The sequence below is a fragment of the Pimephales promelas genome, chromosome 19 (assembly GCF_988280905.1).
Source record: "Pimephales promelas chromosome 19, fPimPro1.hap1.1, whole genome shotgun sequence".
Lineage (NCBI taxonomy): Eukaryota > Metazoa > Chordata > Actinopteri > Cypriniformes > Leuciscidae > Pimephales > Pimephales promelas.
This window is the reverse complement of record NC_142787.1, coordinates 31,592,198-31,611,466: the sequence shown is the minus strand read 5'-3', so window position 1 is coordinate 31,611,466 and position 19,269 is coordinate 31,592,198. Positions and strand designations below refer to the sequence as shown.

Sequence of the window (19,269 nt, the reverse complement as noted above, 5' to 3'; positions counted from 1 at the left end):
TTAGTAACCGACCCGGAGCGTCTTTTTTATTTTACATTTTTATATTTATTTATTAGTGTCACATCTCATATAATAAACAAATAAATCACATTCCTCAACAAGAAAATTAAAAAAAAATTACAAATAAAAAGATGAGAGGGTACATGAGCATTGGTTTACGAATAAATTAACAATCCCGGAGCGTCCTGCTTGAACGGTCCTGTGGAAAACAAAAGAAGAAGATCTTATAAGAAGAGCATTACTTTACCGCGGTATGTGATTGATTTAACATATAAGAAGAACTGACATATTTTCAGTCAGATGTACAGACTAGTGTAATAACAAATGATAGATAGACTAGACGATATTTGAAGGCTTAGATAAATAATAGTCCAAGCTTAACTCTTGAATATTTATAAGATTATGCTGACATACTTTTTTAGAATTATTATAAATAATACTTTTTGGCCACCACTGTGTGTAATATATATATATATATATATATATATATATATATATATATATATATATATATATATATATATATATATTATTATTCATAATAATAATAATAATAATAATAATAATATATATATATATATATATTATTATTATTATTATTATTATTTATAATAATGTCGCTTCTGCTCGCCAAGGCTTCATTTATTTAATTCCAAAATACAGCAAAAACCGTAATATTGTTTTAAAATGTAATTTATTCCTGTGATCAAAGCTGAATTTTCAGCATCATTACTGAATTTTCAGTTTTTAGTGTCACGTGGTCCTTAAGAAATCATTTTTAAATGATGATTGAACAGTTGTGTACAATTTTTAATTTGATATATATATATATATATATATATATATATATATATATATATATATATATATATATATGTGTGTATTTGTATTTGTTTTAATACTCATTATTGTTGTCCTAATAATGTTTGTACGTTTGCTTTATGTAGTAAAAGGTCTATAAAAACCACGTGATCTGCTTAATATTCATGACCAAATCTTCGCCATAGTACGTTTCGTTCTTTTTAAATCAGACTTTTGCATGTTCGTACTTGTCTTTTGTCAGATACTATAATATGTTTCCGTATCCCCATATATATCTGCTTATTATTATTCGATGCTTTTTATTATTATTCTTATTATAACCATATTGCTGAATATATAAGCTGATCGTTGTCTTTTCTTTGATGACATCACTTTTTTTTTCAGACATGCGGGGTGCCACAACAACAGAATATATGCAGCTCTAAACTTGTATTTACATAAACTGCAGACGAAATGCACTCGTACTTGTGCGTTTTGCAAAGCTTAGTTTATATCTCCATCTAGAGGTAATCGGTTAGGCTATACCTAATTATTTAAAAGCGATTTTTTTCTAATATAATAATAATTATTATAATAACAATATAATAATAGTAATAGAGTCTTCCATATCCTCACTCTTCTCTATTCGCGATAACAGAATGAAAAATTTGATAACACAATCACTCTATATGAAGCAAAGCTCGTGTCTCCATCTTTGACGGCAGGTGGCGCTATGGAACCATCTCGATGCGTTTCCCCTTTGGAGAAGAAGTGGTTACTTCCGCGTTCCTCAAACACGCGTGTTGCAGTGTAAAGACAGTTGTTGACTGGTGTTTTAATTTACAATTATGGGTAAACTCAAGAAAAATAGTAAACGTAACACGTTCGATTACAATAAAAACAAGAAGAACCTGAAAAGGAAGCTAAGAAGAAAGGATAAACCGCTAATTGAATGGTATGTTCAGGGACATGCTAAATGGCTATCTTGTTAAAATGTTGTTGTTTTTTAAGTTATTGGCCTGGTTTCACATAAAGGGCTTATATTAGGCTTTAGTTATATTTAGGACATGTAGGTAGCTTTTATAAACATGCCTTAGAAATAAAAAAAACGAGACAAAACAATGGCACTGACATTAAATACATGACACAAAAGTTTCAATAGAAGTGACATTAAACTAAAACAGTAGTTAACCATTGATGCATGTCAGTACATTTAGCTGTATGGTACACTTTAGCCATAGTTCAGTACAAGTAATTATTACATAAAGATGTATTTTTGCATGTTTTGTTGCATTTAATTGAGTTAACACATTTTAATTTAATTACAGTTAACTTGAGATTAATTGTCCGAAAACATTGCAGTCATTTAGCTGAATTCTTTAAGAATTTTATTTTTTAATCCTTTGTGGGTCAATTTAAAACAGTTACTCCGAGGTCCTCAAAAAATGGTCATTTTTTTGAGCACAGACTTCATTTTAAAGAGAACCTGTGGCATATTATTGTTGAATTTTATATGAAATATATATTTAATAACAAATATATGAAGATATGAAGAGAAATTTTCTTCTAGAATGATCATTTTTATCAAGCTTGTATATTAAAGTTCAGTAATTTCACTTAAATGACAATGAAGATGACCTATTAATTGTCATTTGAGTGAAATTACTGAACTTAAAAATACAGGCTTGATAAAAATGATCATACAAGGAAATTTCAAATGGCACTTTTGCATCTGAACTCTTTATAGCTGTTTAAAAATCAAAGCCATACATCGAAACAAAAGTTGATATCTATATGGGGGTGAGTAAATTATCAGCAAAAGTGTTTTTTTTTTTTGTTTTTTAAGTTAACTACTCATTTAAGGTTCTGAATGCAACTATTGTGTACCTAGTGTAAAATAGATTTATTAAAGGAGGACGAAATTAAAATTCCAATTAAAAAAAAACAGGAAAAAGACATAAATGTCCTTCAGGATGCTCAAGGGTTAGTCTTTTCACAAGGGTGCTGTCATTTGAAACATCTGTCGTTGACTTTTACTCTACAATGTTATAAAAATGAAACGGGTTATCTAACAAGTCCTCAGATACGCAAAGCTTGGGATGAACACAAAACAGTGAAGCAAAATCTTCAAGACATGGGGCTGTCAGCTGGGACCAAGGGCATGCTTCCTATCAAACCTAAAAAGGCAAGTAGCTTGAATCACGGTTACAGTGTGTTTCTACAAATACCGCCTGATCGCGACGACCAATCGCTTTAATCTGATGTTTCAGGACATGAAAAGTGACCCAATGGAGGCAGTTGTGTTGAAACCCTATGTCATTAAAGGTACGTTTCGAAACCAGCGCTTAAGAATGAGATGTTGTAATATGTTCATGCACTGCCGATATGATTTGGTTTCTGAATCTCGCCTGCAGAAATGGAGGCCGAGGCCAGTCTCCGTGGGAAAGACAGAACCACGTGCTCCACCGACATGATTGAATATGTTCAACACATGGTGAAGGAACACAATGAGGATTACAAGGTCAAAGAGAGCCGTATATATATATCCATGATCCTTTTTGTGCACAAGTAACACTCTTTACTGATTATGCTTTATTGACGTTTCAGGCGATGGCACGGGACGAGAAGAATTACTACCAGGACACGCCGAAGCAGATCAAGCGGAAAGTGGAATTATTCAAACGGTGTCATCCTGACGAGTATGCCGCGTTCATTGCGTCTCTGCAATCTCAGAAGTCTACGTGATGTCAGTGTGGAGACACTGTCCTGCAAAGTTTATATCCAACCTGCTTGTGATTTTTATTATTTTTTTAAAGGGATAGTTCACTTTGAAATTAATTTTTGGTATGTTTTATTTTACCTCAAGGGCATCCAAGATGTAGGTGTCTTTGTTTTTCGCAGTAGTTTCAATTTTGATATTTTTAGGTTAAAGCGTTCTTGTGTGTCAGTCATATAATGGAGGTCTATGGTCACCACCTCAAAGAGCATGAACAGAGAAGTCCAGATTAAACATAATTTAATGACTCGTTAATGTAAGTACACATTGATGGCCTAAGACACGAAACGAGCGGTTTGTGTGAGAAAACCAACAGTATTTATAATGTTTTTACCTCTTGTATTCACAAGTGATCTGAGGGTGCAGGTGCTTTGTGGGTAAAAACGATATAAATACTGTTGGTTTTCTCACACAAACCGCTCGTTTCGTGTCTTAGGCCATCAATGTGTACTTACATTTACGAGTCATTAAATCATGTTTAATTTGGACTTCTCTGTGCTGCTCTTTGAGGTGGTGACCATAGACCTCCATTATATGACTGACCTAAAAATATCAAAATTGAAACTACTGCGGAAACAAAGACACCTACATTTTGGATGCCCTTGAGGTAAGATGAAACATACCAAAAATTAATTTCAAAGTGAACTATCCCTTTAAGGGATCCTGAAGAGTGTGATTGGCTGGTTTCGGTGTGCTTGTTTAAAGAGCTAAACTCTGCAGGACTGTGGAAGCGGTGTTGAAGACCTCTAAGGAACAGTTACTGTCTACTATGGCATCTTCAAGAACATGTAAACCTTTAATTGTTTGTATTTGTAGATGTATATAAGCTTTGCATTTGTAATTGTATGTTGTGGAGTGAAATGCAGACATGTATAAACTCATAAATTACAATTCATTCTGACTTTTTTAATGGGTATGTCTTGTGTGTTTTGGCAAATGCATAGGATTGAAAACAACAATCTGGGACAGTGCGACATGAAGGAAAAATCTGGGGTATGTTCAGCCATATTGAAATAATTTAGAGGGTTTTTTAAAGAGCTTTGTTGTGTTCATACACTACCATTAAAAAGTTTCGGGATAGTATTTTTAATGTCTTTTAACTCTTTCCCCGCCAGCGTTTTAAAAAAAAGTTGCCAGCCACCGCCAGGGTTTTTGACGATTTTCGCTAAATTTGAATGCCCCCGCTGAATATTTTCTTCCATGAATATATGAAGATGATATATATAAAAATAAAGATCTGAGCCTCTGCTTTTAGGCAAAAAAAACGTTTTTATTTTATCTTCATCTGTCCTTTTTTTATTGCCTCTTGAACAGAGGTAGGTTTTGTCAAAAACACAACATTTTGGACAAAAAACTGAGAAAAAGGTATTTTTATCAAACAAGTGCATTTAAAAGCAGAATACATTCAGATGTTGTTTCCTTCATATATAAAACTTTCCAAAATAAATTAAAAACATAAAATAAATGTAAAATATATCAAATTTCCCAGGATGTAAGGGAAATGTAACTTTTGCAATAAAACTTCTGCCTCTCTGTGTTCTACCTGTGAATAATGAATAATTGGAATTACAATAAACAGGCCTACACACACACACACACACACACACACACACACACACACACACACACACACACACACACACACACACACACAAATACATATTACAATGTGGTAAATGTGCACAAAGAGAGAAATAATTTGACAATTACACCTTCATATTTAGACAGCCACACATAAATGCCTGCACACACACATACATATTATAGTGTCATAATATTATACGATCTATCTGCGGCACGTCCATGGCTAGCATGAACATGTGCATCTCTCTCACTGACTACTTCGTCCCGATCAGATTCAGAATTATCAAATAAAGAGTGATCGGACTCCGAGTCCATTAACCTCCAGTACTTCAGCCATATACCTCTGCATTGTCTGTCTGATACATTCTCACTACTCCACTGTTTGAGACGATTGCGATCTGTTTCTCTGATTAAAGAGTTGCGCAATCATTCAGGACATGCGCGCGGGTCTTCCTTACCGTATACCACCTAAAACACGGATACCCGGAAAATTCCGTGTTTGGCGCAGATGCGTTTTTTCATTAAACACGGAAAATTCCGTGTTTGGCGGGGAAAGAGTTAAAAGTCTTCTGCTCACCAAGGCTGCATTTATTCAATTGAAAATACAGTAAAAAAATAGCAATATTATGGAATATTTTTACATTTTAAAATAACTGTTTCCTAAATTAATATATTGTAAAATGTCACTTATTCCTTTGATCAAAGCTGAATTTTCAGCATTATTACGCCAGTCTTCAGTAACTATGTTTCCATCCAAAGGTATGGATTTATCTTGTGTAAACAGTTGTAACATTTGGCAATAAAGTAGTTTCCATATGTTCAAGAGAACAAACTTTATCACAGAAATTGGCTCACAAGCCGGCGTTTTAACTTGTCACCAGCATTGTAAATCCTGCAAAGTGTATTTTTAATATTTTCATTAAATATATAAGTACATTGCTGTATGTACATTTGAAACACTATACTTTCTATTATATTACTTTTGCATCAAATTACAAAAAAATCTAAATACCACTAGTTTGTAATGCTTTTTGACGCCGTTCTCGTCTGACTGCCAATCTCTATATATTTTCCCCCGTTTTAAAAGTTCCCCTATTGTGGAAAATATATTTAATGTAGTCTCATATTTACGGAGGCATATTGCATTCACTTGAAGAAAAATCTACTCTGTTTTTCTGAATTAACGAGTTAATTTTTCATGAGAAATTTTTTTTTTGCTGTTTTTCTGAATTAATGAGTTGATTTTTCATGAGAAAAAAAATTGCTCTGTTTTTCTGAATTAACGAGTTAATTTTTCATGAGAATTTTTTTGCTCTGTTTTTCTGAATTAATGAGTTCATTTTTCATGAGAAAAAAAGTTTTTGCTGTTTTTCTGAATTAATGAGTTAATTTTTCATGAGAAATTTTTTTGCTCTGTTTTTTTGAATTAATTAGTTAATTCATAAAAACAGAGCAAAAAAAAAAATCCATGAAAAATTAACTCATTAATTCAGAAAAACAGAGCAAAATATTTTTTTCTCATGAAAAATTAACTCGTTAATTCAGAAAAACAGAGTAGATTTTTTTTTCTTCAAGTGAATGCAATACGCCTCCATACATATTCACCGCTATAGAAGTTTACCCAACTATTATGACGACTTCCGCTTCTGAGAAACCTGGAAATGTCAAATGTGCATGGGGAAATGTTTCGTCCTTTAATCAATCACACAGATTTCTATTGAAATTACAGGATTTTGCCTGTAATATTTCACTGAAAAATGGCGAATGTGACCGCAAAATTGATTACACCAACATTAGGATAAATAATGTCAATTATTTAATGCAGTACATTGCCAAAATGACGTTGAATGTTACATTTTGTACATGTTTTCTCCGAGAGACACTTGTCGCTTTATTTTATGTCACGTGCTGCATAGCATGGTTGTGAATGAGTTAAAATAAAAAATCTTGACTCAAAATCCTCACAGGACTATAATTGCACTGCATTTTCATTACAAAACTGACTTTTATTACATTCATGGGGCATTTTATTTGTCCATGTATCTTCAGGGTAGGAGTTTCCGTAAGTAATTTGCAATTAATATGGGGTAAATGAGCTGTATTTCAAGAGACTTTTCATATAGTTGTTCTTTCATACCACTAGCTCTTGTTGATGCTAATTCAAACCACTTGCATAACCTGACTGTATTGATTTCACAGTGAAGAGGCCTTGCTTTTGAACAGCTGTGCAAACTCAACACAACATCTCGAATCACAGTTATGAAAAGAGAATTATCTGAGGTATCCACCATCAACAGCACAATCTGAAACGCTGGGGGCAAAAAAGCGTTCAAGGATTAGTTTTAATCACTACTGGAATGTCCCTATTTCAGCAAAAAAAAAAAAAAAAGATTTCTCTTTAAACAATGTTTTTTTCCATTGTGGCATTATTGCCATGATAATTACAGACGTAATTATCTGTAATTACAGACATGCCCTAAATTCTCATATCAATAAAATAAATAAATAATAATTTGTCCTGAAGTATAAACTTATTTTTAAATTAATTTGTATTTAAATCAGACAATTCATTATATACACATATATACATATATGCAGACAGATATTTATATATACACATTCATTCATATATACACATCATGGCCAAACAAAAACAAAAAAACAGTGTTTGGATTTCCATAGGCTAATACTTAAGAGTCAATGATTGGATAATTATTGCAGTGATTTCCAATAATTTACAACATAACTTAATAACTAAGCATCAAATCATCATATTAGAGTGATTTCTGTAGGATCATGTGACACTGAAGACTGGAGTGATGATGCTGAAAATTCACAGGAATTAAAAGTATATTAAAATTAGGATAAATTCTAGTTTTTATCTAGTTATTTATGATCAGATAAATGCAGGCTTGATGAGCATAAGAGACTTTTTTAAAAAAACATTAAAAATAGTAATGTTTCCAAAACTTATTTTTGACCGGTACTGTATATATATATAGCGTTTCCCAGCTAAATACTTCCTGTTGCAAGCAGGAGAACTTGTCAGCAATACATAAGATTGTTATTGGAAATATGACTCCACATGCAAAGATAAAACACTCTTTGTGACACTGAATATACTCATATTGTGCACTGTAACTAGCAGCAATAATACCCACATTAGACTCATTTCGAAAAAATAGTGTTTGTTCAACTCCTTAAGTAGCTTTATCCTGACGGAAACGTTCCTTACGTCTCGCACGATTCGAGGAAGAAAGCCATACATGGAAAGCTCCCTCGTTATGAAAGATCCCTTTGCTAGTCTTTAATCGCACAAGCGGTCACACCAGTGTCAGAAGCAGGTCCTGGAAGTGTTGGAGGCCGTCAGATCCCGACTGTGCTTCCAGCAGGAAGAGCTTCCTCTGATCCGCCACAGAGCTCAGGGAAAGAGCGTCGCGCAGCTCCGGCACGCTAACAGCATCAGGCTTATCCTAGCGAGGGTATAAAAAGCATTTTAGTCAAGATTCACAGTGAAACAAAAACCAGGGAGCTTACTACTCTATTAAAGGTATAGTTCACCCAAAAGTGAATATGCCTTACTTAAGCGGAAAACAAAACAAACACTTTGGTCCTATAGAATCGCATGTGAACGCCATCAGTGTTGATCACAGGTTCAGTTTAAAGTCTGTTTAGAGACATTTGATATACATTTTTACCGTACAGTTCCTGTAAATCCGGCCTCTAGTTCATAAACGCCAGAGGAGAACTGGCCCCCGACTGAACCTGGGTTCTCCCAAGGGTTTTTTTTTCCCTCCATTGGGTCACCTGATGGAGTTTTAGGACACCATTGGGTCACCTGATGGAGTTTTAGGACACCATTGGGTCACTTGATGGAGTTTTAGGACACCATTGGGTCACCTGATGGAGTTTTAGGACACCATTGGGTCACCTGATGGAGTTTTATGACACATTTAGGTCACTTGATGGAGTTTTAGGGTCACTTGATGGAGTTTTAGGACACCATTGGGTCAACTGATGGAGTTTTAGGACACCATTGGGTCACCTGATGGAGTTTTAGGACACCATTGGGTCACCTGATGGAGTTTTATGACACATTTAGGTCACTTGATGGAGTTTTAGGGTCACTTGATGGAGTTTTAGGACACCATTGGGTCACTTGATGGAGTTTTAGGGTCACTTGATGGAGTTTTAGGACACCATTGGGTCACCTGATGGAGTTTTAGGACACCATTGGGTCACCTGATGGAGTTTTAGGACACCATTGGGTCACCTGATGGAGTTTTATGACACATTTAGGTCACTTGATGGAGTTTTAGGGTCACTTGATGGAGTTTTAGGACACCATTGGGTCACTTGATGGAGTTTTAGGACACCATTGGGTCACCTGATGGAGTTTTAGGATATCATTGGGTCACCTGATGGAGTTTTATGACACATTTAGGTCACTTGATTGAGTTTTAGGGTCACTTGATGGAGTTTTAGGACACCATTGGGTCACCTGATGGAGTTTTAGGACACCATTGGGTCACCTGATGGAGTTTTAGGACACCATTGGGTCACCTGATGGAGTTTTAGGACACCATTGGGTCACCTGATGGAGTTTTAGGATACCATTGGGTCACTTGATGGAGTTTTAGGATACCATTGGGTCACCTGATGGAGTTTTTAGGACACCATTAGGTCACCTGATGAAGTTTTAGGACACCATTGGGTCACCTGATGGAGTTTTTAGGACACCATTGGGTCACCTGATGGAGTTTTAGGACACCTGATGGAGTTTTTAGGACACCATTGGGTCACCTGATGGAGTTTTAGGACACCATTGGGTCACCTGATGGAGTTTTTAGGACACCATTGGGTCACCTGATGGAGTTTTAGGACACCTGATGGAGTTTTAGGACACCATTGGGTCACTTGATGGAGTTTTAGGACACCATTAGGTCACTTGATGGAGTTTTAGGACACCGTTGGGTCACTTGATGGAGTTTTAGGACACCATTGGGTCACCTGATGGAGTTTTAGGATATCATTGGGTCACCTGATGGGGTTTAGGACACCATTGGGTCACCTGATGGAGTTTTAGGATATTATTGGGTCACCTGATGGAGTTTTAGGACACCATTGGGTCACTTGATGGAGTTTTAGGACACCATTGGGTCACTTGATGGAGTTTTAGGACACCATTGGGTCACCTGATGGAGTTTTAGGACACCATTGGGTCACCTGATGGAGTTTTATGACACATTTAGGTCACTTGATGGAGTTTTAGGACACCATTAGGTCACTTGATGGAGTTTTAGGACACCATTGGGACACTTGATGGAGTTTTAGGACACCATTGGGTCACCTGATGGAGTTTTAGGACACCATTGGGTCACCTGATGGAGTTTTATGACACATTTAGGTCACTTGATGGAGTTTTAGGGTCACTTGATGGAGTTTTAGGACACCATTGGGTCACTTGATGGAGTTTTAGGACACCATTGGGTCACTTGATGGAGTTTTAGGACACCATTGGGTCACCTGATGGAGTTTTAGGATATCATTGGGTCACCTGATGGAGTTTTATGACACATTTAGGTCACTTGATTGAGTTTTAGGGTCACTTGATGGAGTTTTAGGACACCATTGGGTCACCTGATGGAGTTTTAGGACACCATTGGGTCACCTGATGGAGTTTTAGGACACCATTGGGTCACCTGATGGAGTTTTAGGACACCATTGGGTCACCTGATGGAGTTTTAGGATACCATTGGGTCACTTGATGGAGTTTTAGGATACCATTGGGTCACCTGATGGAGTTTTTAGGACACCATTAGGTCACCTGATGGAGTTTTAGGACACCATTGGGTCACCTGATGGAGTTTTTAGGACACCATTGGGTCACCTGATGGAGTTTTAGGACACCTGATGGAGTTTTAGGACACCATTGGGTCACCTGATGGAGTTTTAGGACACCATTGGGTCACCTGATGGAGTTTTAGGATACCATTGGGTCACCTGATGGAGTTTTAGGATACCATTGGGTCACTTGATGGAGTTTTAGGATACCATTGGGTCACCTGATGGAGTTTTTAGGACACCATTAGGTCACCTGATGGAGTTTTAGGACACCATTGGGTCACCTGATGGAGTTTTAGGATACCATTAGGTCACCTGATGAAGTTTTAGGATACCATTGGGTCACCTGATGGAGTTTTTAGGACACCATTGGGTCACCTGATGGAGTTTTAGGATACCATTAGGTCACCTGATGAAGTTTTAGGATACCATTGGGTCACCTGATGGAGTTTTTAGGACACCATTGGGTCACTTGATGGAGTTTTAGGACACCATTGGGTCACCTGATGGAGTTTTTAGGACACCATTGGGTCACCTGATGGAGTTTTAGGTCACCTGATGGAGTTTTTAGGACACCATTAGGTCACCTGATGGAGTTTTTTCGGTTCCTTGCCACTGTTGCCTTTGGCTTGCTCAGTTGGGGATATTCAAATGAATTAACCAATCATTAATCCCCTTGATCAGCTCTACCAAACGTGGATGTTTTTCCACTAAGAAACGAACATTGTTATCATGTTTAGATTGATACTGTGAAGCTGCTTTGATTGTGAAAAGCGCAGCGCTATATAAATATACTTGACTTGACAGTGCAGCTTTGGAGCTGTTTTATTGTACGGGCAAAACATATTTCTTCAAAATAGGGTGAACTATCCCTTTAACTAGAGGGGCAAAAAAACAGAAAAACACAGTGGAAATCAATATGAAGCCTTTCCGACACTAAACAGGGTTAAAGTTCAACTATGAACTGAGGATTTTGGTCACCTGCTTGTTTCCCAAGACCACCACTGGAAGATCAGTGTCTGCTTTCAGTAAGCGATGGAGCTCGTCTTTGGCCTCAGGGAGCCGGCCTCGATCGGAGGAGTCCACCACGTACACCAAGATGTGTGTTTTCCTCAGGTAATCCACCCAGTACATCCGCAAGTCTTTACCACCTCCAACTGATGAGACAAGGTGATCGAGGGATAAACGGTAATGTTTTATTACTGCCATAAACACAGAAGAACAGGCTTTACGCATTAAAGAGCATGCACAGAGAAGTCCAAATTAAACATGATTTAATGACTCGTGAATGTAAGTACACATTGTGTGAGAAAATCAACAGTATTTATTACTCAGGCCATCAATGTGTACTTACATTCACGAGTCATTAAATCATGTTTAATCTGGACTTCTCTGTGCTGCTCTTTGAGGTGGTGACCATAGACCTCCATTATATGACCGACAAATAAATATCAAAATTGAAACTACTGCGGAAACAAAGACACCTACATCTTGGACGCCCTTGAGCGAAGATAAAACATATCAAAAATTAATTTCAAAGTGAACTATCCCTTTAAGTACTCTCTAAAATATGCTATCTTTCACAAAGGTGCGCCGGAGGAAAGGGTGATCCGGCACCAATTCGTACTTTCCAGGAAGTCCAGCTGGCACGCAGGTGTGTGTACGCTGATGAAGTTGAAGCCGCGAGTGGGCTTTCGGCGGCCCGTCCTGTGGCCCGCTCCACTCAGACCCTGCAGAACACTGCTCTTACCGGCGCCGTCCAACCCGAGAACAAGCACCTGCTTCTCACTGCGCTCCTCCTCTTCCTCCTAAACATACACACAATCATGGAAGAGCAGGCAGGGAAATGAGCTGGATTTAAAGCAGGGATTAATTTTGCAATTTCTGCAAATAGTCAAAGCCTTTGCCATCATTAATTAGGGTATTAGTTGTGTAATAACAGGCAGACCGACAACGTTTCTGCTACTTTGGCTATTCTGTTGCTGTTGCAGAGAGGAAAAAACCAGTGTTGTAGTACTGGAGACTCGGACTCGGTCTCGAGACCATATTTTAATGGTCTTGGTCTTGTCATGGACTCGTGTCCATTTGGACTCGGAATTGACTCGTACTCGAACATTTTTTTTTTAGGACTCGGAATTATTCCCGAGTCCACTCGAGTTCAATTAAAAATATTTTTCATGATTATTAATGTATGTTAATAAAATATTTCTTTAAATTGATTGACACGCCCAGTGATTGGTGATTTTCTAGTGCGCAACTGCGCATGACAAATTGTAATAAAATTACTTTTAACACCACCTACTATGTGGCCTTTTTACCCTAAACTGATCATATTCAGTAAAAAAAAAAAAAAGGATTTCTCTAAGTAAATAAAAGTAAATTAGGTAATCAACCCTCACTGGTCTCGGTCTCGACTCGGACTCGACCGTCTCTGATCTCGGACTCGACTCGGACTCGACTCTCTATGGACTCGGTCTTGACTCGGACTCGACTCTCTCTGGTCTCGGTGTCGACTCGGACTCGAGTGAGGTGGTCTCGACTACAACACTGGAAAAAACGTTTTTAACAATAATAATAATATAATTTTCCCTTTCATGTCCAAGCAGCACTTTACATTAAACATTGTCATAATGTTTTAGTGGCACTGTCTATTCATGATGAATAATCCATATACTTAACTGTTTAGGTTTGACTCAAAGGAACAACTGAACATCCCCTGCAAGCAAGATTTACTCTTCCAAGATCAATATCTAGCTTTTATAGACCTGAATATTACTATTTAGTATAAAAATGTTCATATTTATTATATCACGATACGTAAATTCTGATATTCATGCTCATCTAAACACAGTAGCCTAATGTTTAAGCAATAATTCGTTTGGAACAGTTGTTTTGTTCTCGGGCCAGCTGGGTATGACACTATAGTTAAAAAGCATTACAAATAAATAGAAATGAATAGAATTACTTTTATATCATCTAGATACTGTGACTTCTCAAAATAGAATCCAAAATCACACAATCGCTATATACGCAGTGTGTACAGTTGAATTAACAGAAAGTCCCTTGATGATTGGCTCCATCAGTCACGCGCGACAAGCGGTATCATAAAAACAGGAACTATTTCTTTGGTGTCGTACTAACCTCTCGAAACGTGCAGTAGTGTGACTCTGGTGTCCATACCCGTCTTTTATAGAAGACATTGAGCGCGATAAACAGCGCGGTCCCGACCGCAGCCATCGCGGCGCTAAACGCCACGGAGATATGACGCAGAACAACCATAAGCGCACCTGAACCTGGACCTGAAGAGAAGTGTGTGTGATTGTGTGTGTGTGAGCAGAGCGCGAGCTGCTGCCTTTGCTCTCTCCAGTGCAGCACGTGATCCGCCCTGGATTGTTTTGAAAAGCACGCGCCCAGTTTCAGTCGAGGGGTGGAGAACCTTCACTTCTTGGTTTTAAAAATGTTTTATAAGTAATTATTTTTTTTTTTTACAGTTCAATTTAATAATTCTGCTGTCCGTGATTTATGTTGGAATGTGGTGTGTGTGTCAGTGTCACTTTAACTATGGTAGGCCTATATTGAAACATATTTTTGGTTCAAAAACAGACTACAAAACTAACCATGGGACAGAAAAAATATTTTATTATTTGTTTTAGTTTAAACTTACCTAATAAGTGATGCATTATCTCCTACTTGCCGTTGGAGGGCGTTGTTTAGTTGAAATCTGGGGAACTTGTGTTGACAATATTATGTGTTGACATGAATTATTCACATGCACCTCCATAACTTCCGGATTAACCTTTTGTTTTGCATTGCTTGAACTTTTCTGTTTCAAGGGAGTTTAAATTTTTTTTTAAACAATCATCCTAGTATCAAATGATACATTATTACAACTTTTATATTGTGCTATTTTCTTTATTCCATCTTTTTTATGTAATAAAGAGTGTCAAAATAAGGGAAAATGTATACTTTGCATTTTTAAAGAACTTTTTTTAAAGTCGTATTTTCTATTAGTTTGGTTCGCATGTTTAGCATTTATGACAAATAACCACTGTCCCCAATAGATTCCCAGCAATCATTTTAAAGAAAGTTTTGAGTCAAAAAATAAATTATATTTGTTTTATATTTTAATTAATTAATTAATTAATTACACCATTTTAAGAAATTATGGTTTTTGAGTTTTATTAAGTGAATTGAATAATAAAAAAACACGATTGTGATAAAATGAAAATGAACCCATTTTACCCATGAAAATGATAAAATGTTATTACACTCACACATCATTATCATCAGAGTTAGGTAAATTTACTTTTTAAGGTTATGCATTATGTTTTGCATTACTCCTTAAACAAGTAACTGATTGTGTTACTATGTTACCTTTTATGTAAAGTAATGTGTACCATTACTTTTGTGTTACTTTTCCTCAGCTCGTACAGTAGAGGGCGACGCTCAAACAACCCTTTCAGCTGTGCCATTCTGCCATTCTGGGTGAGATATTTGTGCAATTTAACATATTTAATTACTGCAGGTTTGCATAATATTCTGAGTTTGAATTTCACAGTTTTTATTCATTTTGTGAAATACTGAATCGGTTTTTGGCCGATTTCGAATTATTAAATTTACTCTTATGAATATTAAATTCACCGAAAATGTACAGAAGTAGTTTTTGACTTAAAATACCTGATAACATGTTTGTTTAGTGCTCTGCTACCAGAAGGACTACGGCCACCATCACCTGTGTGACGTCATCCACTCCAACCGCAGCATAGCGACCGAGCTTGACTACGGGGGAGAACCGCCGCACACAGACACTTAAAGGAAAACACAACATTTGGAAACAAACGAGAAAGAAACGCGCTACTTTTTTTCAAAGAAATTGCCGAAATGCAGCGGAGGTGACAGGAATGCATCGGCAAAACACGAAGATACGGAATACGATTGTGTGGAGTAACTAACTGTTTGCGGTGCCTGTAATACAGCGAGCTTTTGGGCTAACAAGCTAGCACAGTTGTCGCTAAAACATGGTGGGCAGACACTGAGCGAAAAAAACCCACCATAGACTCGCTCATATGTGGATAATACTGGAATATTAGCTCTATTTTCTGCTCGGAGGGAATTGTGTGGGCTTTAAAATCGACTTTTGACTTCTTTTTCTCGGAGGAAAACTCTCGCGCACGACCTTTGAAAGTTTTTTGACGTCTCGCGCAAGTTCACCATCCATCAATCTCCGCGAGGATGGGATCGACTGTTTGATGAGCGAGAATGCACAAGAAACGAGCAGTTTCTGAGCACAAAAGCGCAACTCCTGCGGCAAACTTACGCGATTCAGAGCATCACGCCCTCGTCCATTCATTTAACAGCGTTTTAACAACAATGCTCGGTGTCGCCTGCACGAATTGAACTGGGATATCGGAACACGTATGATATGGAATACATCTGTCAGTGGTTAATTAATGGCACTTTCCTTATGCGTGGGGTTTAACTTTTTTGGACTAGTCCACGCAAAGCAACACATGGTTTGCTTTCAAATCAACTTAGAAGACTTACAGAGCAAATTACATGGAGACTAGTTGGTCATGCCAAGGAAGGAGTTACCATTGCCAGAGGGTTGGGAAGAGGCCCGAGATTTTGACGGGAAAGTCTATTATATAGACCATATAAATCAAGCCACCAGTTGGATTGACCCAAGGGATAGGTATGTGTTGAGCAACTGGGAATGCGTACTTGCTTACTCTTCAGTATACAGATGCATGCTGAGTCCATTACTGTTTGTTCACTGAATGTGTTCTTCTTTAAATCTTCAATTCAGTGTTGAACTACTGCTTTGTTTCACTTGAACCCATGATCAGTGCTACTTAAGTCTTCCTGGACTTTAACACAAAATCTGTGCTGGAATGCTTAAGATTATGTTCGAGGTTTGGTATGTGCACTGGGGTGTTTTTCCTTCCCTCCTTTGGATTTTCAGTTATTTACAGCGTGCACAGAAATGGAAAGATGATAGCAAACAGACCGCATATTTGTCCTCTTTGTGTGGTGCAACTGGTTTGCCTGTAGCCAGGAAATCAAGATGGCAGAAAGTTGTAAACAAGTACCTGGGACACATTCCTGAGCATTGCAGGCAAGGTGCAGGACGGGGTCAAAGTGCACCCGAGCTGTGCAAACTTTAACAGAATGGTCAAATAGTTTTTTGATGCCTTCCACACTTGTTTGCACGGTATAAGAGCCAAAAAATACAAATTAAATTCTGTCATCTTTTGCTCGCCCTCATGGCATTCCAAACCAGAGTGACTTTCTTCTGGAATACAAATAAAGATATTTTGAAAAATATTATATATTTGATGATATTTCTCTGTGTGTGATAAAAACAAACAAAAAAACAACATTTTTTTTTATATATACATACATTGAAAGTATGCAATGCTGCTTTGAACAGCACAGACTTTCATTGTATGGACAAAAACAGTTGAAATATTTTAAAAATACCTTCATTTGTGTTTCATAGAAGAAAGTATGTCATACATGTTTGGAATGACATTAGGATGTTTTTTTGTGTTAGTCAGTGTGTATAAATAAATGGAGTTAGAAATACATGCATGTATATAAATATATTATTTTATATTTAATATTTTATAGGCAGAATACATACATGCACATATATATATATATATATATATAATATTTCTGCCTTTATATAATGTAAAATATTTAAAATATAAAATGTAAAAATAATATAATATACATAAAATAATAATAATATAATATAATAATAACTTTTCTATTTTAATAAACTAATTTATTTATGTGATGAAAGCTGAATTTTCAGTGTAATTACTCCATTTTTCAGTGTCACATGATCCTTCAGAAATCACTATAATATGCTCAAGAAATATTTCTGATTATTACCAATGTTGAAAACAGTTTTTGCTGCTTCATAGTTTTGCTGCTTCATAATAATGGGGGTTCATTGAAAATTAAAAAAAAAGTTAAATGAACATAATTTATTTGAAATAATATTTTAATGTTATAAATGTCTTTATTTTCAATTCAGTTCAGATCAATTTAATGCACCCCTGCTAAATTAAATTAAAATGTGTGTATATATATATATATATATATATATATTAGGGCTGTCAAATGATTAATCGCATCCAAAATAAAAGTTTGTGTTTACATAATATATGTGCGTGCACTGTGTATAATTATTTTGTACATATAAATACACATACATGCATGTATATTTAAGAAAAAAAATATTTATATGTAAAATATTTATATTTATATATAATATAAATTATACAAACTTTTATTTTGGATGCGATTAATCGCGATTAATCGTTTGACAGCCCAAATATATATATAACCCAACTTTTGAATTTTAGTGTATCACTTTTCATTAAAAAAAAATAGGAAGTCGGGTTCAATTAAATTCAGATCAATGTAATGCATCCCTGCTAAATTAAAGTACTATTATATATATAAATATTTATAAATATATATATATACCCCAACTTTTGAATTGTAGCGAATCACTTTTCCATAAAAAACTGTTCTCATCATCATGTAGACTGAAGAGTAATGATGCTGAAAATTCAGTTTGGCCTGTCACTGAAATAAATGACATTTTAAAATACATCTCTCACATTTAGTGATATTTCACAATGTAACTTGTTTTTACATTGATAATTGAAATGCAGCCTTGGTGAAAACAAGACACTTCTTTCAAAAACAGAAACTAAAATCTTAATTATTCTAAACTTTTGAGCTGTTGTGCATGCATGTGAAATTTTAATGTCAAATGAATAAGAAATATTTAAGATAAATCAATAAATGATGACAGATTTTCGGACCTCTCTCTTATTCCGATGTCATGAGGTCGAGCAACCGCACGGAAACAAAAGCTGAGGCTCAACAGACGTCTGCGCTCATGGCTGGTCTGTTATTGCACAGTGTGGTGCATCAAAGGCGCTGATTAAAAATGACAAATATTTCCAATCCTGACCTAAAACTGTCATCAGACGCCGCTTCTCTTCTCTATGCTGAGCAACAGGGAGCTCTGATGTTTAGCTCTTCTTGGTAATCAGCTCCATTTGACTGCGTTCTTAAGGCTAATGCTCACAGCCCGCCCTCCAGTCATTCATTAATTATAATATTAATAATAATAATGATAATGTGCTGCTTGAGATTGTTAAACAAATCTGAGGTTTTGGTTGAGTAATTACATGCATTCAAAGTGTTGGTATTAGTAATGATCTTGTTTGTCTGGCTGA

The 19,269-nt window shown here is 36.2% G+C and overlaps 3 protein-coding genes across 3 annotated transcripts in view; 2 read left to right on the top strand and 1 right to left on the bottom strand.

Annotated features, from left to right (window-relative positions):
- The first annotated feature begins 1,548 nt into the window (after positions 1 to 1,548).
- On the top strand, positions 1,549 to 3,688 carry nop16 (NOP16 nucleolar protein homolog (yeast)). Its single transcript, XM_039675637.2, has 5 exons — positions 1,549 to 1,756; positions 2,878 to 2,986; positions 3,072 to 3,126; positions 3,216 to 3,322; positions 3,409 to 3,688. The coding sequence occupies exons 1-5, from the start codon at positions 1,650 to 1,652 to the stop codon at positions 3,544 to 3,546; spliced, it is 516 nt and encodes a 171-aa protein (XP_039531571.2). The 5' UTR covers positions 1,549 to 1,649; the 3' UTR covers positions 3,547 to 3,688.
- Positions 3,689 to 7,484: 3,796 nt separating this feature from the next.
- On the bottom strand, positions 7,485 to 14,284 carry arl10 (ARF like GTPase 10). The gene is made up of 4 exons (XM_039676772.2): positions 14,147 to 14,284; positions 12,633 to 12,813; positions 11,987 to 12,162; positions 7,485 to 8,634 (listed from the first exon to the last, which is right to left on the bottom strand). Exons 1-4 carry the CDS (start codon positions 14,282 to 14,284, stop codon positions 8,485 to 8,487), a joined length of 645 nt encoding a protein of 214 aa, XP_039532706.2. The 3' UTR covers positions 7,485 to 8,484.
- Positions 14,285 to 14,336: 52 nt separating this feature from the next.
- wwc1 (WW and C2 domain containing 1) overlaps positions 14,337 to 19,269 on the top strand; it is a 45,589-nt gene continuing 40,656 nt past the window's right edge. The window contains exons 1-3 of the mRNA XM_039676771.2: positions 14,337 to 14,473; positions 15,430 to 15,490; positions 15,703 to 16,697. Of these exons, the coding sequence (XP_039532705.2) occupies positions 16,579 to 16,697 (119 nt within the window). The 5' untranslated portion in view covers positions 14,337 to 14,473; positions 15,430 to 15,490; positions 15,703 to 16,578. The remainder of the gene's footprint in view (positions 14,474 to 15,429; positions 15,491 to 15,702; positions 16,698 to 19,269) is intronic.

Bases quoted from the DNA above. Each gene is read 5' to 3' on its own strand.
- nop16 (XM_039675637.2), top strand. From the start codon at position 1,650: ATGGGTAAACTCAAGAAAAATAGTAAACGTAACACGTTCGATTACAAT. The intron at 1,757-2,877 runs GTATGTTCAGGG...TTATCTAACAAG, and splicing joins GATAAACCGCTAATTGAATG to TCCTCAGATACGCAAAGCTT. The intron at 2,987-3,071 runs GCAAGTAGCTTG...CTGATGTTTCAG, and splicing joins TTCCTATCAAACCTAAAAAG to GACATGAAAAGTGACCCAAT.
- arl10 (XM_039676772.2), bottom strand. From the start codon at position 14,284: ATGGTTGTTCTGCGTCATATCTCCGTGGCGTTTAGCGCCGCGATGGCT. The intron at 12,814-14,146 runs GTTAGTACGACA...GTGTATGTTTAG, and splicing joins ACTACTGCACGTTTCGAGAG to GAGGAAGAGGAGGAGCGCAG. The intron at 12,163-12,632 runs GTACGAATTGGT...TTGTCTCATCAG, and splicing joins CCAGCTGGACTTCCTGGAAA to TTGGAGGTGGTAAAGACTTG.